Source organism: Lepidochelys olivacea (genome assembly GCF_965140295.1).
Source record: "Lepidochelys olivacea isolate rLepOli2 genome assembly, chromosome: 3".
Lineage (NCBI taxonomy): Eukaryota > Metazoa > Chordata > Testudines > Cheloniidae > Lepidochelys > Lepidochelys olivacea.
The window spans coordinates 58,610,031-58,630,747 of record NC_140413.1 but is presented as its reverse complement, the minus strand read 5'-3'; the positions used below and the strand labels follow the sequence as shown (position 1 = coordinate 58,630,747).

Below are 20,717 nucleotides of genomic sequence, written 5' to 3'. Positions count from 1 at the left end.
ATGTAATTTCATTCTATTACTAAACATATGGTTTAGTGTGGACAATAGCACAGTGTCGACAATAGCAGATCTTTGATTGCTGGTTTTCTAACGAAGGTTGCCTGCTCACCTCGCTTCCAAATTCTGCCTTTGATTCCATGCACACAGCCCCCTCTGTGACCCCAGTTGTCATGCATTAATTAATGTGTAGATTATAGTCAGTCACTATTTCTGGTGTATTCTCTGGCACTGTGTAGACACTACTTCATTTAAATCAGTGAGTGGTTGGGTATTTTGTCACCTCTCTCAAGTACTTCTGTGCCCCCCTTCATTACCATAATTGCTGAGCACCTCACAGTCTTTAGCTAACTTCACAACACTTCTGTGACATAGATAATTACTGTAATCCCCAGGTCCTTTTCAGCCAGTCGGTCCCCAGCCTGTAGCAGTGCATAGTGAGAGACAGTCTCTACCCTGAACTGTTTACAGGTTAAGTATAAAACACAATCTCAGTCTGCAGTGGGATCTGAACCCTTATAAAACTCATACAAGCCCCTGGGCCAGACAAAGATGCAATATTTGTTTTTTCATATGTTTGTTTGCAGTTGTTCACATTTAATCTTTTTAAAAGCTACAGTAAGTTTGAAGGAAATGTCAATCTCAGCTTTTAAGTGAGGTACAGCTATGATGTACTTTATTACATGCTACTATTTTGAGTTGTTAATATCAGAGTAAAACATTTGGGATGCAGACTGACTATCCCACTGCTGGATAGCTGGAGTTTAGAGGAGGCCTAGGAGTTTCTTCATATTACCTAGGATTGTGCATCTTACCTTTCTCCACCTCCTTGTGGCAACTGAGAGGGGTGAGTTTCCTTCCAAGAGCTGACAGAGCACTGGATACTGGGGATAGTTAGGCAAGCCTGCTCACTCACTGCTTTCATACTTGAAAAGAAATGCCATTTCAGACTTCTCTTACTCACAGGCACAGATATCCTGGTTAATTCCAAGGGTTGATAATCAATCCCTAAGATAATTGCTTAAAATTCAGGATTTTTTTTTGGAAAAGGCACAATCTTTTTAACATGGAGCTTTTTTAACCCTCCACCCAGAAATGTCCTGCAAAGTCAGTTCCATCATAGAATATATACCCGTGTTAGCTGTTTTTTGTTAGAGAATATTTATGCCCTTCCAAGACTTGTATGGTAAAACAGCTAACTGGACTGGCATACAGGAAATCATTGTTTACATTCAGTTCTTCTCACATGCTTCTCTATAGCACTATTCATTCTGTATTATGTTTCATGGATAATGGGTATTTTAAGCTATGTTTATCCATTAGAAGTATGTGTTGCAGCATTCTAAAACTAAAACAACATTATAAATATATTCTCCAGTCCCAGCATTTAGTTTTTGCAATAAGTAAGTGATCTACCTCTTTGTTTTCAAACAGGCAAAAAGACACATTTATGCTATTGTTTTGACATCAGTGAATTCAGGCTTATGCCAGAGAACTGGCAACTCCACTCAGTTTCCCGAGAAGCCGAGCACAGATAAAAGAGCAGTCACTCCAAAGCTGTTCCTCATGTGGCTTAGAAATGTAGTTCTGCTCTGAAAGATGCCTGCAAAAATGGCACTAGGGATTGTGCGTTTGTCTCATATTTACAAAGTAAAAAGATGTTTTCTCTCCTAAATGCCAGCCCTGCAAACTCAACCTAGGGGCAGAGTAAACCTGGGTTCTTTCTTTCTCATGCCTGCCCACCAGTATTAAAAGTCAAATCAGTCCTTCAGTGATGCCCATGCAAACTCATTGTCTAGCTGGGTTGTACAGGTGTAACTGACAGGAAATTAATAGACAGCTCGGTTGATGGTGCATAAGAAGAAACAGACTCCAGGTCCCACAGCCTTAGCTCTGTTGACTCTGTGGGACTAACAAGGGTAGAGTGCTTATTTTTGTCACTAAAATGAGCAAGTTTGTTGAGTGAAGGTGCCATTCTGCAGTATCACTTTTCTGAGTAATAATAATTAATGGAGTACAACCAAACGTTAAATCTTCCCATCCTACTGTGTTCTGGGATAACCATTTCTCAAGCTATATGCTGGGTATGAGTTAATGGCTTCTGGAAAATAAATAAATGGAAGAGTGATCCTAGAGTTTCATCTAAATTGAAAGTTAACTTTTCTTCATGATCAGATTGGAAGCCAGTCCTCCCAATTGAGTTACCTTCCAAAGTTAATTTTAAAATTTGAGGCGCAGGGGGTTGCATCTTAACATTACCCTCAGCCCATTAAAGAGTTACTATAAGGTAAGTATTTATAAATTCTTTCCATAAGCAGGAATGTTTCCAGCTGGCTGAAATCACATTAAAACAAAAGCAGTGCCAGCCACTGCAGAGGTGGGGACAAATCCAAGTCCTATTGAAGACAATAAGCAGAGAGTTACTGGGCTTTTGGCTTTCTAGTTCTCATTAGCATCTCATGCTGCTCACTGCTCAACAGGGCGATATGTTCCTCCTTAGTCAACACCTTGGGTAGAAGGGATGTTTTTTCAGCAATGCTTTTTAATAGGTGTTTGGTTGACCGATATCCCCACCATCATTTTATTTTAACTCAAGAGGAGCATGACACACTGATGAGCTACTTAGACTCCTGGTCACTCTACAAAAGCTCACGGGTATGCTGACTTCAGATTAAACTGATGAAGTAAGCCATAGGAAACAGCTACAATGGTTTTTGGCTTTAGGTGTGGCATACTCATCTGTATACTGTCTAATGACTGTACTCTCCGTCATGAAGGCATTTTAACAAAGCCATTTTCTGGTTCCTCCTCATGAAGCACAGCTCAAGCTTGAGTTCTGAAATTTACTCTTCCCAAGCATATTTCCCTCTGGTAAGGGTCTGCCAGTCCTAGAGTGCTCTATGTGCTCTGTCCTTTGCCGATTGGTCTTCACAAATCTCAGCAGGTTAACAATGGCGGCTGGTGTAATCCCAGGAATGCGGCTGACTGCTCCGATCTGTCAACAGAAACAGTAACAGATCAACTGGAGAACACCCCGTCTCTGAAACTTTCCAGTGAGCCTTATTCCAGACAATGATGTCCAACTCCAAAACAGAGACATGACACACACCGAGTGTTTAGTCCTCCCCTTCCTCGCCAGCATATACACATTTAGACACCCATACAAAGAGTCCCTTGGACAGATATGGAAGCATTTGGTGCTTAGATGGGATTCCATCACTGTTCCAACCCCATCCCTGACCCAGTGCCTCACCGTCTGGGGGCGGTTGGAGTCTAGTTTCTCTCGCACTTCCTGGGACAACGATGCATCAATGGCAAAGTAATCTAGGTCCTCCGGCAGCTGGAGAGCTTCATCTCGACGTACTTCCTCTATTTCCTGCTGCTGGCTGGCTACATGCCACTCATAAACCGCTGCAGTGGGAGTTGTGGGGGGCACAGAGAAAATAATAAAGATACAAACATTTACAGCACAGGCGCTCTTGTCCCCAGAACTAGGACTTCTGGGTGGGATTCTCAAAAGTACCTAAGAGAATTAAGCCTCTAACTGCCAGAGACTAGGGAGTTTAACACCTGTAGGTGCTTTGGAAAGTTTCACCAACTCAGCTTGCAATGGGAATGAATAAACACAGACAATGTTCCTCTCCCCTGAGGAGAGGCTGGTCCTCTGGGGCAGCTTGCAAGCCATTGATGGAGTGGTATAGTGGGAAAAAACAGGACAGAATGAACAATGAGACAATTCCTCTCATACCCCAAAAGGAGGAGAATAGGGGCCTCTCCAGGGGAGGGCTGGGGGCCAGAGATGAATGGGTCTGGTGCTCTGGGGACAATAATTCTTTCCCCACTCAAGTCCATGCAGAGATGACTGGGGTTTCTGGTCTGTGCTCATTCACCACTGAATGAGCTCTAAAGCCATTGAGCAGATCTGGTTACGGAGGACTAGCAGACTCCTAATACCTTCTATTTTCAGCCTCTCTGCCAGTTCTCTGCATTCAGCAAACTTTCTCAGGGGCTCTGGGATAGCTCTTGCCAAAAGTTCCATGGTGACCTCTGGATATTGAAGGATGTCCAGGGCACTGTGAAAACAAGAACACGGTAGCAAGGCCAGCGAATTACCCAGAACAGGTTAACAGCTGTTCCTAGCGAGAGCCACTGTATTTAGCTTTGGAAGGACAGTTCAGAGATGAATGACCACAGAACTTATCCCCTTTTCCTGCCACCATCAGATGAGTAAGGAAGAGCAGCTCTTTGCTGAGAGGAGGGCACATTTGGGTAGGCAAATAGGGAGAAGGTGGCTACATAATGGCATCTGAGGAACCTTGAAACTGGAAAGCACCTAGCGAGGGAGTTTTCAGGTATTGACCTGAAAAACAACAAAAGGGAAGGTAAAGAGAGGACAGACTAGGAGAGATGGAGGGACTAGGGCCACCGTGACCAAGACTGCTACCATCTGGCCTAGGTGAAATGAGTTGGTGGTCTCAGTCTAGTTCCTAGGTCCACATCGTCCAACCATTACCTCCCTCGTCAGCAGTCTCAGTAGACGCACCATGGGCTGACCAGCACTAAAGCGTGGAGTACCTTCACACAACCAGGGAATAGTCGCTCCAGAGCAGGACTGAGGCACGTTGCACAGAAAGTGCCACTTTGCCGGAGCCAGTGCTAGACCTCTTCCATGGCTAAGACAGGCTGTCAGTTTGCCACCACACCACCTCCTCAGAATTAGATTTACTAACGGAGTTTTAGAAAGCAGAGAAGAGAAAAAGAAAGGCGTCTTCTGCAGAAGTACACACTGGACAGACAAGAAAGGATCAGCTGTAGCCTTTACCTGGCAAGTGAGCTTCGATTGGTGCTTATGGGAGCCTCTGGAACCAGCCTCGACCACTTGGTGGCAGTGAACTGAAGAGATTTTAGCACTGCTATTGCCTCCTCTATAGCAGCCTTCATCTGAGATGCTTGTGCATATCGCTGTTGGGACACACAGCCAGCTTCCTCAAAACCTTCAGAGAGAGATCAAGTGTGAGCAAGAGAGGGTGCACAGACAGGGCTGTGAACATCACCAGGAGAAACGACTGCCTACCTCGGAGGGTGAGCCTGCTGTCTGCGTTATCGGGCCGCAGAGACATGCGGAATTCCACTCGGCTGGTGAACATGCGGTATGGTTCATTGGTGCCTAGGGTGGTGAGGTCATCAATCAAGACTCCGATGTAGCCCTCTGTGCGGCTAATGATAAAAGGGGGCTTGCCACCGACACGCAGGCCAGCGTTGATCCCAGCAATCACTCCCTGACAGAGAGCACAAATGGTCATAGGAGCTGCTGCTAAACCAGCACAATGGTACTTTCCTGATCTACACATGTGGCCAAATACAAGCCATTAGGTCTGTGTAGCACACTCCATGTCACATGAGGTGTGTGATGGTCTGTGATGCTTTAACAGCCCTAGTGGTTTAATTCCCGCACTGGGAAAGAAGAGGCTCTCCACATCCCTTCCAGAGCTCTGAGGATCCCCTCCTTGTTCTCCCCCAGCTGAAAGCATGTGTCTTGGCGACTATCTTTCAGCCTGAATGCCAGGCAGACTGCTTGGAGCTAGTCATCATTGCTACTTAATCAATTCAGAGGGGCTCACGGGTGAGCAACATAAGCCTATCCTGCCTGTATGTCCGTCTGTCCCCTGAGAAGCATTTTTTTCCTGCAGCTGTTCCAGCTGCTTTAGTCCTTGCTACCAATAATCATACCAGGGCACCAGGAAACTAGCCTGTTGGGCTGACTTTAGGATTCCTTGGTATTTTTAAAAACAAAGTTGTAGGAAAGCGGTTCCTGAGACTAGCAGGGCCTTTGCTGCTGAATGCTCTGACGGCCGTGTGCACATAATCCCAGATCATATCCACAACTCAGGCAGTGCCCAGTGAGAACAGTGCCGAGTGGGAACAGCACTGGGATCGCTTGCAGGAGGAAGGAGAAGAGCGACAAAGCAGCCACTGTCTGACATAGTAACTATATGGTTTGCAGTGCTGTTCACTACCACTAGTTTGTGGGGTTTTTTACTGTCAGTGCTTCTCCTCTCACTGTCCAGTACTGCAGTTGCTGATTGGGGTTCGAATTCTAAGACACCTTCAGTCAATGCAGCCATTGGAGACTTTTCACATGTGCTCCCAGTCATGCCCATCAGGAGTGCAATCTCCACACTGCCCATTTGGCCGTGTCTACACTAACAGACTTTGTAGCTGTAATGCATCACTGGTGCGACTCCAGCAGTGGTAATCAAGATAGAAGCCAAAATGCAGGCAGGATGCAGGCGGGCTGTGGGCGTGGCTACACTTGCAAGTTAGAGAGCATTAAAACAGCCCCAGGCACCCTAACTGCCGACCCGTCTACAGTGGCAAGGCACTTAAAGCGCCTGGACTCTGCAGCTGGAGCGCTCCTGGTAATCCACCTCCATGAGAAGCATAAAGCTTGCTGTGCCCCAGCTGAAACGCCCGGGCGTCAGTGTGAACGAGGTGCTGCATTACTGCACTGTGACTGGCCTCCAGAAACGTCCCATAATCCCCTTAAGTCAAGTGGCCACGCTTGTCATTGTTTTGGAATCGGCTATAGGAATGCGGATATGCCCTTTCAAAGCTCCATTTCCGACAGCCGGCTGCTTATCCACTCTGGGACAAAGCAACCATTACTGTGGAATGCTGCTTGCTGTGAGCGTGTGAGAGAGAGGCGGGGGGTCTGGTGCCGTCTGAACTTACAAGACAGCATGCTGACATGCTCTCAGCCCCCCAAAACAAACTCTCCCCCCCCCACATACACACAACACACACCCTGTCACACTCCACCCCACCCCACCCCCATTTGAAAAGCAAATTGCAGCCACTTGCATGCTGGGATAGCTACCACAATGCACTGCTCTCTGTGGCATTGCAAGAGCTGCTAATGTGGCCATGCTAGTGCACTTGCAACTGACAGTGTGAACACACGGGAGCGCTTTCCCTACTGCGCTCTCCGAGAGCTGGTTTAACTCTCAGTACTCTACATCTGCAAGTGTAGCCATGCCCTGTGACTAGTGTTGGATGACACAGCAGCAAAGCTGTTCCCGTCTGCACTACACTGTTACTGCCATTGGGGGCTGCACTGGAGGTGAATTACATCTACCAGGCTTGCTAGTTCAGAGGAGGCCTTTCAGGTTATATCCATTCCCCTTTTGAGCATGGAGCATGCACTTCCAGATCTGCTCACCTGGGCTGCAGCTTCTTCATAGCCCGTGGTGCCATTTATCTGTCCTGCAAAGAAGAGTCGCTGAACAAGACGAGACTCAAGGGAAGCACTGAGCTGACGGGGGTCCAGAAAGTCATACTGAACCCCATAGCCTATTACAAGCAAACCAGACAGACAAAAGTCAGTCAGTCATCAGGGGAAGAAATTCAAACACCCCTGCCCTATTCCACAGAATAAAGGTGTCAGAATTCCCACTGACAGCCCAGCATGATATAACACCTCCCCACTCACCCCCAAGTGCAAGGGCATGTAGGTTTTTTCACACCCTCAGCCTCTGGATACAGTAGGGGTCACATTTCCAGATGCCTTTGTAATGTAGACTCCCCTCCACCCCCTTCAGTGGAAAGGTGGCCTGGAAAGGGCCAGGTCACACTGGTTGGAGTGATTGGCCCTCACTCACCTGGCTGCATCATCTTGGCTTTCTCCAAGCCATGGATGCACGCAATCACCTGCTCCTGGAGCTCCGGCGGCAGAGTCATTGACATCCCTTGGGGGTAGATGACATTGGAATCCAGACCCTCAGGCTCCAGCCACAGCTGATGAATGCGGTTTGGAAAGCGCAGAACTTTGGATTCAAGCGAGGGACAGTATCTGGAACAGGGAATAGCCATCACAACAAGGGCGTTGACATGGAGAGAAGCAATCTCTCAGAACAGCCCTCCCCGAAGCTACACAAGGGAGACCCAGAGGACTTCAGATACGCTGTCAGATCACTACAGAAAGATCTCTCCAGGATGCCCCATACTCACCGGGGCCCTCTTGTTGTCTCCCGTACATGGTTGTTCAGGTGAAGGCTATCGTGGATGATTTGCTCCACTTTGGCATTGGTGAGAGTCCGGTAGCATGAGAGCTGATCTTCTGGCTGACAGAGGTCAAAAATCATTTGGATTTAATCCAACAATGCTACTTTGCACTTATTTAGCCCTTTTTTCTAAAGACCTCAAAATGCTCTACAAACATAATAGCATTGAAAGGGGGGTAGCGTTGTCATCCCCGTTGCACAGATGTCCAGTGATGTTAAATAACAAGCTGAAGAGTAAGTCAGTGGCAGCGAGTAGTATAACCCTGGGAGCCTTGAAACCAAGTTCTCTGCTCTAATCAATACACTACCCAATTACAGAACAGATATCCCAAGGAAGGTGATGGATATGGGGTGGAGGTCCATGGCATTCCAGCTGGCCTTACCCTTCCTATCTAAGAGCTGATGCCTCAGAGAAGCAGAATTCTGAGCCATCAAGGTGAGGTAGCTGGACACCCTTGGATTGCATGGGTCAAACACTGACAAGACCACTTCCTCAGCCAGCAGACCCCACCCACACACTGCCTTGATGGTGCTGATCACAGCAGTACAGGGATCACCCTGAGAGCACGTTCCCAGCTCACCCCAACTGCATGTGTATTATCAGCATTCCATCCCACCTTGATCCACACAGCCTCACTGAGGAAGCTGAATGGCACAGGAGGGTTGTCAGCCATGTGCCTCTCCAGAACGCTGAAGTCAATAGAGTCTTTGGCCAGTCGAGGTGGGGTCCCAGTCTTCAGCCTCCCCACAGCAAATCCCAGTTTCTCCAAGGTCTGAGCCAGCCCAATGGAGGGCTGATCCCCTAATCGCCCAGCGGGATGCGTCTTTAATCCGATGAAGACCACCCCCCTCAGAAACGTGCCTGTAGTCAAGATGACACTCCCAGCGTGGACTCTGCTTCCATCCCCTGGAATAGAGTCAGTTTATAGAAATAAGCACATTTCATATTAACAAGCCCTTGATGTTTCTGGTGCTGTTACCTAGCACCAGCCCACATTCTCCACTGAATTTGCGTGCGCCTCTTGTCAATACAGAGAAAACTCATGGAGACACAAAACCAGGCGCAGTTTAACATTCCCAGTACTCTGTCTCATCTTCATCTGAGGGGACAAGAGCGAGTGCCAGTGACCAGAACAAAGCCCAATAAGTTGCGGACCCAAATTTCAATGACTCTACCCCTCTCCTTCCGCACCAAGGACTGATGACAAAGACAGCTGGAGGGTCCTTGAGTGCTTAGAATTTCTTTCTGATGGGAAGAAAATTTTATCCACAGATTTTAGGCCCTCATCAGTAAAGTGACAGAGGAAATACAAGAACTTACAAACATGAAAGTTAAAGTAAAAGGTCTCATCAGTGCAAAGCTGCTTATTTTCATGTTACTACAGGGGAAAGGTGTTGGTCTGGCAGCAATGATGGCTGAAGTTCTTCTACCGAGATAGGATGACAACCAGATAGCCACGAAATAAGAATTATGAATAATTCCTTCTACACTTCTCTCATGGCTGATGGCTACCCTGAAAAGCTCACTTCTAGGGACCAGTTCCATGCATTTCTTCATCTTGATGAGATTGTCAGCAAGGGAGTCAGTTGGTGCTACGTGTAATGGTGATGTCTGTAATGTGGATAACGCTCACTAGACAATGTACTAAGAAAAATATACTCTTTTTCACAAGTCAAACACTTATTAGAGGAAAAGGAGTTTGTCTTTGGCACACCTGATTAACCCAACAAAATCTTCTCATATAGCCTGGGACATATTCTGAATGACTGGTCTCAGATAAACCTTTGTAAATCTGTTCCCCAAATCACCTAGTTCTCACACCCACCACTGTGATGGCTGGTTTGTTTTGCTCATACTCATCCTAAACCAGATTAATGAAAGACTCCTTAACCTTTTACCAGTCCAGCCTTTAAGCATAAGTCAACTTGAGGAACCAGACATGTTTACTCTCATGGTCCCACTTCGGGCCAAGACATAACCAACCCAGTGAAGCACCTTGAGCTTCCAGTATGTACCTAGAATGACCCCACTGACTTGGCATTTCCCAGGACGGTCTGGCTCTGGTTCCATCAGGAGAAGATCCTCCACGGATGCCTCATGAACAGTCAGCAGTGGAGTGTTAAGGATTTCTTTCTGCCATGAAAGAAGGAAGCATTGAGTGTTCATACATCACTAAGATGGGCCTGCCCTCCCCTCAAAATAACATCTCAGAACCTCTTCCCCAAAACATGCAGCAACAGCCTCCCTCCTGGATACACAGAGCTTCCTTTCTTTCACCCCATTGCTTTCCCATTCTGTCATCAGGTCATTTCACTGTACTTGTGATCTAACTCGCTGCCCAGGACATCCAATTACTGCACTGTTTGGGATTTATTAAATGGAAATGAAGCACTAACAGATTTTAAGGCCAGAAGGAACAATTAGATCTACTCTGATCCCCTGTACAACACAGGTCAGTTACCCCGTATTGAGCTCAATAACTTGTGTTTGACAAAAGTATCTTGCAGAAAGGCTTCCAGTCTTGAAGACTTAAGAGATGGAAAATCGACCATTTCCCATTCCCTAGTGGTTAATCATGTTCACTGTTAAAAACCTGCGCCTTATTTCCAAACTGGTTTCAGTTTCCAGCCATTGGTTCTTGTCATGTCTTTCTCCGATAGATTAAAGAGCCCTTTAGTACCTAGTATTTTCTCTCCACAGAGCTACTTATATACCATAATTAAATTGCCTCTAGATTGTTTTTGATAAGCTAAACAAATTGAGCTTTTTCAGTTTCACATTGTAAGACACTGTTTCTAGCCTCAAATGAGTTTTGTCTTCTATCTGCACCCTCTCAATTTTTCAACATCCTTTAAAAAATGTGGACACCAGAACCATCGTGGGCTATTTGTTTCTCTAATTAGACCCAGGTTTTACTTCTCTCCCATTTCCCTTGACCCAGTCAGAAATTCCACATCCCATTTTACCCCATTACTTCTCTTCTCCCCCTGCCATGTCATTCTCACCTGCATGTTTTCTTTATAGAGTTTCCTATCAATCTGGGCTCGGAGACCCCACACAGCAGGCCCCTTACACCGGTTTAGCACCTTGTAATGAACTCCAGACTGATCACAGATCCGAGCACACAGCCCGTCTAGGGCATCTACCTCCCTCATGAGATGCCCCTTTCCAATGCCACCGAAGGAAGGGTTACATGACATTTGCCCTGGATAAAACACAAGAGAGCCTTTTTTCATCAGCTAATGGCAGCCTTGCATTTTCTGAACCCTAGCATTTATTACTACTGTTTAACAAGAAGGCAGCTCAAGGCCACAGTATCATAACTCACCATTAGACCGGGATCTTGGCTCCTAGCCTCATACTCAGTCTACACGTCTATGCTGCTTCTCATGAGACATCACAGAAACTACTAAAAGGTTAGTTACATAACACGGTATGGCCATAGAATCCACTGGGTTCTGTCACACATGCAAAGCTACTAGGGGAAACAGACTGTGTGTGCCACAAGTATGCTAGTAAAGCTCAGCAGTTTCTCATACACATCATAGCAAGACAATGTAGTCACTCAAGCTTCAAGCAAAGGACAGTATTTCAATGTTAGCTAGCCAGTTAGACACTCAACTTGATGTCTGGTCTACACTACAGCTTTACACTGGTAGAACTGTTACACTGGTAGAACTGTTTCGCTCAGGGGTGTGAAAATCCACACCCCATGTGCAATGTTGTTATACCAACCTCCCTCCCCTGGGCCGGTGTAGACAGCGCTGTCAGCGGAATGCTTCCCTTGTTCGCATAACTGCTGCCTCTTGGGGAGCTAAATTATCTATGCCGACGGGAGAGCTCTCTTCCGTCAAAGTAGGAGTGTCTTCATATTAGCGTTACAGTGGCACAGCTGCAATGATGCAGCTGTGCCAGTGCAGTGTTTTAAGTGTAGACCTGTCTGTCCCTAAGACAGAAGTAATTCTAGTTGAGTGAAGGACGGAAGAGGGACATCTCAGAGCGAGGAAAAGCCTCTACCTTTTGTGATTATGGCCACATCTACGTTATGGGTGCTACAGCGCTGTAGCTATGCCATTATAGCAGCACAGAGTAGACACATCCTAGACCGATAAAAGGATTTTTTCCAATGCTGTACGAACTCCACCTCCCAAACAGTGGTAGCTAGTTTATGGAAGCATTCTTCCTTCCACCTTGGAGCGTCGGGGGGTGGGGGAGGGGGGGGGAGGAGGGCAAGGGGGGCATAGATCAGCCTAGCTACTGCACTCAGGGTGTGAATTTTCCACCCTCCAAGCGATGCAGCTAGGTCGAGCTAAGTTTTACGTGTAAACCAGACCTAGGGCTTGCAATAGACGAGTCCTGCCGGACCCTAGACGTGCTCAGCTCTCCCGCAGCACCGGTGGCCAGGAACGCTCTCCCCGGCTCGGTGGCCGTGACCCTTTAGGCTCCCTACGATCAGCCTGGGGCTGTGAGTCTCTCTGCGCCGGGCGCTGCCCGGGAGCCCACGCGACGCGCAGAGGGGGTCGCAGCGCGGCGCGGGCGGCTGACGGGCTCCGGGGGACGCGGTTACCGATGGTGTCGGCCTTGTGCGTGACGAGCAGCGTCCGGACCCCGCTCCGAGCCGCCGCCGCCGCCGCCTCCGTCCCGGCATGGCCCCCGCCGATAACGACGACATCCCAGCGAGGCGCGGTGCCGTCGCTCCGCGCGCGGCGGCGCCAGGGCAGCGGGGCGGGCGGCAGCGCGCGGCGGCGGAGCAGGAACATGGGGGCGGCAAGGAGACCTCGGCAGGAGGGGCGGGGCTTCCCCGCAGTCACGCCGCGGGCTGGGAGGCGGCAGGCCCCGGGGTCAGCGGAAGAGCGAACCGCGGATCCGGCATTCCACGCTCCCTCTGGGCGCCGCCATGGCTGCGGCCCCCGGACCCCGCCCGCGGAAGGTGGCGGACACCGAGAGGGCGGAGCAGGAAGTAGGCACCATCGCGGCAGCCGAGGCGCAACAAGCGCGTCTCGTCTGCCTTGGAGGACCGAAGGAAGCGGCAGCGCGCTCTCCCCCGCCCGCGGAATTTCCGAGGCTGCGCGTCACGTGCCCCGCCCCGGCTGCGTGCGGCCCCGGAGAGGGCGAAGAGCCAAGCCCCGCCCCGCGCCACGCGGCGGCTGCCCGGCTGGCCCTAAGTGGCGTCGGTGGCCGGGCTTCGTTGCTGCCCCGTCGCGAGTTCCCAGCCTGAGGCCCAGGGGTAGCTATTGGGGCGGGGCTGGGGGGCCGCCCCGCGCTGCCCCCGGGGGAGGTGTTACGTGGGCGCACAGACAGAGCCAGGTGGTTTTGCAGTTTGGAAAAGCGCTGTGCAGCATTCAGCTGCGGGGCTGCTCTCTGCCGAGTCCCGAGGGAAGCTGCTGCTGTGTTCTTTGCTGGCCTCTTTCCCCAGCAGATTAGAAATCCTGCGGCCTACAGCAGGCAAGAATTTAGTGTATGCCAGGTTTCAGAGTAGCAGCCGTGTTAGTCTGTATTCGCAAAAAGAAAAGGAGGATTTGTGGCACCTTAGAGACTAACCAATTTATTTGCGCATGAGCTTTCGTGAGCTACAGCTCACTTCATCGGATGCATACCGTGGAAACTGCAGAAGACATTATATACACAGAGACCATGAAACAATACCTCCTCCCACCCCACTCTCCTGCTGGTAATAGTTTATCTAAAGTGATCACTCTCCTTACAATGTGTATGATAATCAAGGTGGGCCATTTCCAGCACAAATCCAATTTAACCAGAACGTTGGGGGGGGGGGGGGGAAGGAGGAAAAAACAAGAGGAAATAGGTTACCTTGCATAATGACTTAGCCACTCCCAGTCTCTATTTAAGCCTAAATTAATAGTATCCAATTTGCAAATGAATTCCAATTCAGCAGTTTCTCGCAGGAGTCTGGATTTGAAGTTTTTTTGTTGTAAGATAGCGACCTTCATGTCTGTAATTGCGTGAACAGAGAGATTGAAGTGTTCTCCGACTGGTTTATGAATGTTATAATTCTTGACATCTGATTTGTGTCCATTTATTCTTTTACGTAGAGACTGTCCAGTTTGACCAATGTACATGGCAGAGGAGCATTGCTGGCACATGATGGCATATATCACATTGGTGGATGTGCAGGTGAACGAGCCTCTGATAGTGTAGCTGATGTTATTAGGCCCTGTGATGGTGTCCCCTGAATAGATATGTGGGCACAGTTGGCAATGGGCTTTGTTGCAAGGATAGGTTCCTGGGTTAGTGATTCTGTTGTGTGGTATGTGGTTGTTGGTGAGTATTTGCTTCAGGTTGCGGGGCTGTCTGTAGGCAAGGACTGGCCTGCCTCCCAAGATTTGTGAGAGTGTTGGGTCATCCTTCAGGATAGGTTGTAGATCCTTAATAATGCGTGGAGGGGTTTTAGTTGGGGGCTGAAGGTGATGGCTAGTGGCGTTCTGTTATTTTCTTTGTTAGGCCTGTCCTGTACTAGGAGACTTCTGGGAACTCTTCTGGCTCTATCAATCTGTTTCTTCACTTCCGCAGGTGGGTATTGTAGTTGTAAGAATGCTTGATAGAGATCTTGTAGGTGTTTGTCTCTGTCTGAGGGGTTGGAGCAAATGCCGTTGTATCGCAGAGCTTGGCTGTAGACGATGGATCGTGTGGTGTGGTCAGGGTGAAAGCTGGAGGCATGTAGGTAGGAATAGCGGTCAGTAGGTTTCCGGTATAGGGTGATGTTTATGTGACCATTGTTTATTAGCACTGTAGTGTCCAGGAATTGGATCTCTTGTGTGGACTGGACCAGGCTGAGGTTGATGGTGGGATGGAAATTGTTGAAATCATGCTGGAATTCCTCAAGGGCTTCTTTTCCATGGGTCCAGATGATGAAGATGTCATCAATATAGCACAAGTAGAGTAGGGGCGTTAGGGGACGAGAGCTGAGGAAGTGTTGTTCTAAGTCAGCCATAAAAATGTTGGCATACTGTGGGGCCATGCACGTACTCATAGCAGTGCCACTGATCTGAAGGTATACATTGTCCCCAAATGTGAAATAGTTATGGGTGAGGACAAAGTCACAAAGTTCAGCCACCAGGTTTGCCGTGACATTATCGGGGATAGTGTTCCTGACGGCTTGTAGTCCATCTTTGTGTGGAATGTTGGTGTAGAGGGCTTCTACATCCATCGTGGCCAGGATGGTGTTATCAGGAAGATCACCGATGGATTGTAGTTTCCTCAGGAAGTCAGTGGTGTCTCAAAGGTAGCTGGGAGTGCTGGTAGCGTAGAGCCTGAGGAGGGAGTCTGCATAGCCAGACAGTCCTGCTGTCAGGGTGCCAATGCCTGAGATGATGGGGCGCCCAGGATTTCCAGGTTTATGGATCTGAGGTAGTAGATAGAATATCCCAGGTCGGGGTTCCAGGGGTGTGTCTGTGCGGATTTGATCTTGTTTGTGTGTGTGGTTTTTGGAAAGAAAAAAAAAAAAAAAAGTGGGGGGGGGTGAGAAAACCTGGATTTGTGCTGGAAATGGCCCACCTTGATTATCATACACATTGTAAGGAGAGTGATCACTTTAGATAAGCTATTACCAGCAGGAGAGTGGGGTGGGAGGAGGTATTGTTTCATGGTCTCTGTGTATATAATGTCTTCTGCAGTTTCCACAGTATGCATCCGATGAAGTGAGCTGTAGCTTACGAAAACTTATGCTCAAATAAATTGGTTAGTCTCTAAGGTGCCACAAGTACTCCTTTTCTTTTAGTGTATGCAAAACACTGAACGTAGCATAAAGCCTTGCAAACGGGATTTGCAGTATTTATGAATGCAAGCTATTAGGCAGAAGCTCCACCATTGCTCCTCACACAGCCTCACCTGCTCTGTGGTCACTGTTAGGCATAGCGATCATGTTTCCAAAACAAAATTTGCCCTTCTCTACTTCAGCACAAACAGATGAGTATATTGCCTTCTGATCCTAGATGTTTTCTCAGGCCTTCTCCTCACTGTGGCCTAGTGTACACTGTGGAGTTATGTCCACATAAGGCAGCTTATGCTGAGCTAACAACATCTGTATCTACACTACCAGGTCCCACCACAGTAACTTGCCTGCTACATTGAATTAATTACTCCACCTTCATAAGAGGTGTAGTGCTTAATTTGATGTTGTTAGGTTGACTTTGAAGCAGTATACTCACTGCATTGCTTATGTCGACCTAACTGGCCTCCAGGAAGTGTCCCACAATGCTCCGCAGTGACCACTCTGGTAAACGTTTTCAACTCCGCTGTACAGCAGCCAGGTACACAGGAGACACCTCCCTGTTAAAGGACCGGGAACTTGTAAATTTCCAAGAGCTCGCCTGCCCAACTGATCATGGTGTAAATGTGCTGTTGCCTGGAGTACACAAGAAGTGGCGGATCTTCTTAGTCTGTGGGGAGAAGAGGCTCTGCAGGCACAGCTCCGATCCAGCCGTAGAAATGCAGACATCTATGAGCAGATTGCACAGGGCATGGGGGAGAAGGGCTACACCAGAGACATGTAGCAGTGCCATGTGAAAATCAAGGAACTGCAGCAGGCGTACCAGAAGGCAAGGGTGGTGGACAGTTGCACTTATAAGGCCTCAACTGGTATTATGTCCAGTTCTGGGCACCACATGTCAGGAAAGATGTGAACATATTGGAGAAAATCCAAAGAGAATAACAAAAATGATGAAAGGTCAAGAAAATATAACCTATGAGGAAAGACTGAAAAAATTGGGATTGTTTAGTCTGGAGAAGACTGAGGTGTGGGGGAGGGGACATGATAACAGTTTTCAAGTACGTAAAATGTTGTTATAAAGAGGAGCGTGATCAATTGTTTTCCTTATCCACTGAGGACAGGACAAGAAGTAGTGGATTTAAATTGCAGCAAGGGAGATTTAGGCCTTGTCTACATTGTTACTTTTCAGTGCTGAAACTTTCTCGCTCAGGGCGGTAAAAAAACACCCCTAAGCAATGCAAGTTTCAGCGCTGGTAGCTACTCCCCTTGTGGGGGTGGTTTTTTTTACAGCGCTGGGAGATCTCTCTCCCAGCACTGGTGCCACGACTACACAGCTACGTTAAAGCACTGCCGTGGTGCCTTAATGTTGGTAGTGAAGACATACCCTTAGATTAGACATTTGGGAAACTGTCCTAACAGTAAGGGTAGGTAAGCACTGGAACAAATTACCTCAGGAGGTTGTGGAATCTCTGTCACTATAGTCTTTTAAGAACAGGTTAGACAAATAACTGTCAGGGATGGCTTAGATCAGTGGTCACCAACCAGTCGATCACGACCAACTGGTCGATCCTGGAGACTCTCCCAGTCAATCATGATCTCCTGCCAGTAAAAGTCCGGCGACGCAGCAGCGCTAAGGCAGGCTCCCTGCCTGCCCTAGTCCCATGCTGCTCCTGGAAGCGGCCAGCACACTCCTGTGGCCCCGGGGATGGGGGTGGGGGGGCAGGGGTCTCCACGCGCTGCTCCTGCCTGCAAGCACCGCCCCTGCAGCTCCCATTGGCTGGGAACGGGGAACTGTGGCCAATTGGAGCTGCGGAGGTGGTGCCAGCAAAGAGGGGCAGCATGCAGAGTCACATCCCACCCCTGGGGACCGCAGGGGCATGTTGGCCCTTTCAGGAGTGGCATGGGGCCAGGCAGGCAGGGAGCCTGCCTTAACCCTGCTGCGCCACCGCCTGGGAGCCACCCACAGTAGGTGCCACCCGGCAGGAACCTGCACCCCAACCCCCAAGTCCCCTCCTGGAGCCAGCACCCCATACCCCTCCTGCACCCCAAGCCCCTGCCCCAGCCCTGAGCTCTCCCCCAGAGCCAGCACCCTGTACCCCCTCCTGTACCCCAGCACTCTACCCCAGCCCAGAGCCCCCTCCTGCACCCAACTCTCTCCCAGAGCCCGCAAACTGAGCCCCCTCTTGCACCCCAACTCCCTGCACCAGGCTCAGCCCAGAGTCTCCATCCACACTTCTAACCCCTCAGCCCCAGCCCAGAGCCCGCACACCCTCCAGAACCCCAATCCCTTGCCCAAGCCCACTGAAAGTGAGTGAGGGTGGGGGAGAGCAAGCGATGGAGGGGGTGGGGGGGGAAATGGAGTGAGTGGGGTGGGGCCTCAGGGAAGGGGTGGGGTAGATCCTGGGTTGCCCTTAAATTCAAAAAGTGATATTGTGCGTAAAAAGGTTGGAGACCACTGGCTTAGATAATACTTAGTTCTGCCTCAGTGCAGAGGACTGGATTAAATGACCTGTCAAGGTCCCTTCCAGTCCTATAATTCTATGATTCTACGAGTGCTCCATTACTTCATGACTTCTCTTTGGACTTCAAAAGTGGGCTACACTTGGGCTATATAAAATTTTAAAAATGTTCAACACAGGTAAAAGGCCTGATGATTAATAGTGTGTTGGGGAAGAACTCCTGCAATCTTCTATGGTTGCCTTGACTGACTTTGTCAAAAATAAGGCCACTTTTGGATCATATTAAAGAAGTTCTGTATTAAAATTACAAATGAGTTTCATTCCCCATAGTTTAAATTCCAGGGTATTACTAATTAAGAGGTCTCTTGGGTTTTGGTACTGTTTTTCTCCCTCTCTGTGCGAAACTTGAAAGCTGCTAATTGTGTTAGTCCATCCTAAGACAGAGTCTGTTCTCAAAGCAATTCTTTGTAACAACAGAAACAGCGCACAGAGACTCCCCTTTTGTTGTAGTTATCTCGCTTTGTTAACAAATATGATTAAAATAGAGATAGAGGATGTGTGTGGATGGATGCTTGGTGTGGATAATAACGGAATGATCAGGAAGGTGCCATTCTAAGAATCCAGTGTCCATCCGCCGAAGAAGGCATCAAGTGGAAACTGTTATACCAATAAAATAAAAACCAGCAGGATCTTATTAAAGGGGAAAAGGCAAAATGCCACATTTATTGTGAATACAGAAAGAATCATAGTAAGCAGTTAGTTATAGCTATAACATTCTATTCAATTTCATATTTATTCACACATTCATTCATACGCACACATACACACACAGGTTCTGCAAGGTTGTTATCATAGTTACCAGCCTTAGAGTTGCTCACGCCAAGCCACTGGCCAGGTGGCCTGGACATGAGGAGGGAGCTGTAGCTCACGAAAGCTTATGCTCAAATAAATTGGTTAGTCTCTAAGGTGCCACAAGTACTCCTTTTCTTTTTGCGAATACAGACTAACACGGCTGTTACTCTGAAACCTATGGAAGGAATATGCATTTGCCCCAGAACATGTGCAGTGTATATTGGGGCAAAAGAAATGCAAACATACCATGCTACCTAATTAAAATGCTATTAGGGCTCCAAAGGGAGCCACAATAGGTTGGGTTTTCTTTTCAGATTGCTATGTGTTTTGGAAGCAGAAGTTAAAAGTTATCAAAACTCTGGTGAAAGTTGATTGTGTCCCTTTTAAGATAGAGTCTCTGAGCTGCTGATGGCTTTAAATCCAAAAGCAAGCAGGAAGCATCTGTGAAAATGCAAATTACCTAAATGATAAAGGAAGGAAAGAACTAGCAGCACAAAGGTGCTGCAGATAAAGGACATACCTGGTCAGCAAACAAATTGTCTAAATAAAAGACATGGGATCACAAGATAACTTTAATAAATTTAATGATAATAAGTACCCCTGTAACAATGTATAGTGTGTATGATTTTTGGAAAAATCCTTTAAGGTCATATGGTAATGATGCTTCTCAGTTATTACCTGTAAATAAACTTAAATCTTAACACAGCAGGAAAAACATTATAAACTTGGTCTGCTGTATAAGAAGGAAAACTGAGGTACCCCACCTCAGGGATTTAATGACTAAACAGTGGCATAATTTCCCCATAACCCTTAAAAGATAGAAGCCATTGAAACCTGGCCTGCCTATAGAACAAACACAGGAAAATATGGGGGTAATTCCTCTGTTTTGCCTGCAATTAGCAAGGGTATTTGTAAAAGAAATATTTTAAGCAATAATCTGCCACCCCAAAAGGGATAGAAACATGTTCTTTTTATCTTTCAGAAAATCAGGAAAAGCTGATGCCAGCTGAAGAGCAACTCAATACCATGAATCTACTGTCACAATAGAAATTGTGTTTTGTGTTCTATGTTTTGTCTTGTTGCTAGCACTGTTGTGTGTTTAAAAAAAAATTTTTGCAGACCTGCAGGTAATTAAGAATAAATTAAGCTCTCCGTCCCAGCTACAGGACAGCCTAATACAAAAACAAAGAAAGAGATCATTGTTTGACACTTATCAATATGAATGAATGAATATGAATAATACGTTTCCAGTATTGTAAAACCAGACTTGTTAATGGGAGAAATTGTTGTCAAAATTGCACACCAACAGTTCCTGGAGGCAAAGGTATGGAAGGTTAGCCCACTCCCCATATTACACATGGGATCCTTCTGGCTACCCCAGACCTCTCGTTGGAGTCGGTTTTTGAAGTTTTTTTATTGAAGAATTGCCACTTTTAGGTGTGCAATTGAGTGACCAAAGAGATTGAAGTGTTGTCCGACTGGTTTTTGAATGAGAGACTGCTGAATTGGAATTAATTTGTAAACTGGATACAATTAACTTAGGCTTGAATAAAGACTGGGAGTGGATGTGTCATTACACAAAGTAAAACTATTTCCCCATGTTTATCTCCCCCCCCCCA

General features: G+C 47.6%; 1 protein-coding gene across 1 annotated transcript; it reads right to left on the bottom strand.

Annotated features, from left to right (window-relative positions):
• Positions 1 to 644: 644 nt before the first annotated feature.
• On the bottom strand, positions 645 to 12,965 carry MTO1 (mitochondrial tRNA translation optimization 1). Its single transcript, XM_084623627.1, has 12 exons — positions 12,626 to 12,965; positions 11,064 to 11,263; positions 10,074 to 10,191; positions 8,675 to 8,964; positions 8,005 to 8,117; positions 7,656 to 7,846; positions 7,217 to 7,347; positions 5,072 to 5,276; positions 4,820 to 4,991; positions 3,952 to 4,070; positions 3,251 to 3,408; positions 645 to 2,992 (listed from the first exon to the last, which is right to left on the bottom strand). The coding sequence occupies exons 1-12, from the start codon at positions 12,816 to 12,818 to the stop codon at positions 2,807 to 2,809; spliced, it is 2,076 nt and encodes a 691-aa protein (XP_084479753.1). The 5' UTR covers positions 12,819 to 12,965; the 3' UTR covers positions 645 to 2,806.
• Between the last annotated feature and the right edge of the window lie 7,752 nt (positions 12,966 to 20,717).

What these genes read in the sequence shown, in the direction of transcription:
- MTO1 (XM_084623627.1), bottom strand. Translation starts at nt 12,818, where the DNA reads ATGTTCCTGCTCCGCCGCCGCGCGCTGCCGCCCGCCCCGCTGCCCTGG. An exon ending in TCTATAAAGAAAACATGCAG is followed by an intron (nt 10,192 to 11,063) that starts GTGAGAATGACA and finishes CTTTCATGGCAG; the next exon opens with AAAGAAATCCTTAACACTCC. An exon ending in GAGACAACAAGAGGGCCCCG is followed by an intron (nt 7,847 to 8,004) that starts GTGAGTATGGGG and finishes TCCCTGTTCCAG; the next exon opens with ATACTGTCCCTCGCTTGAAT.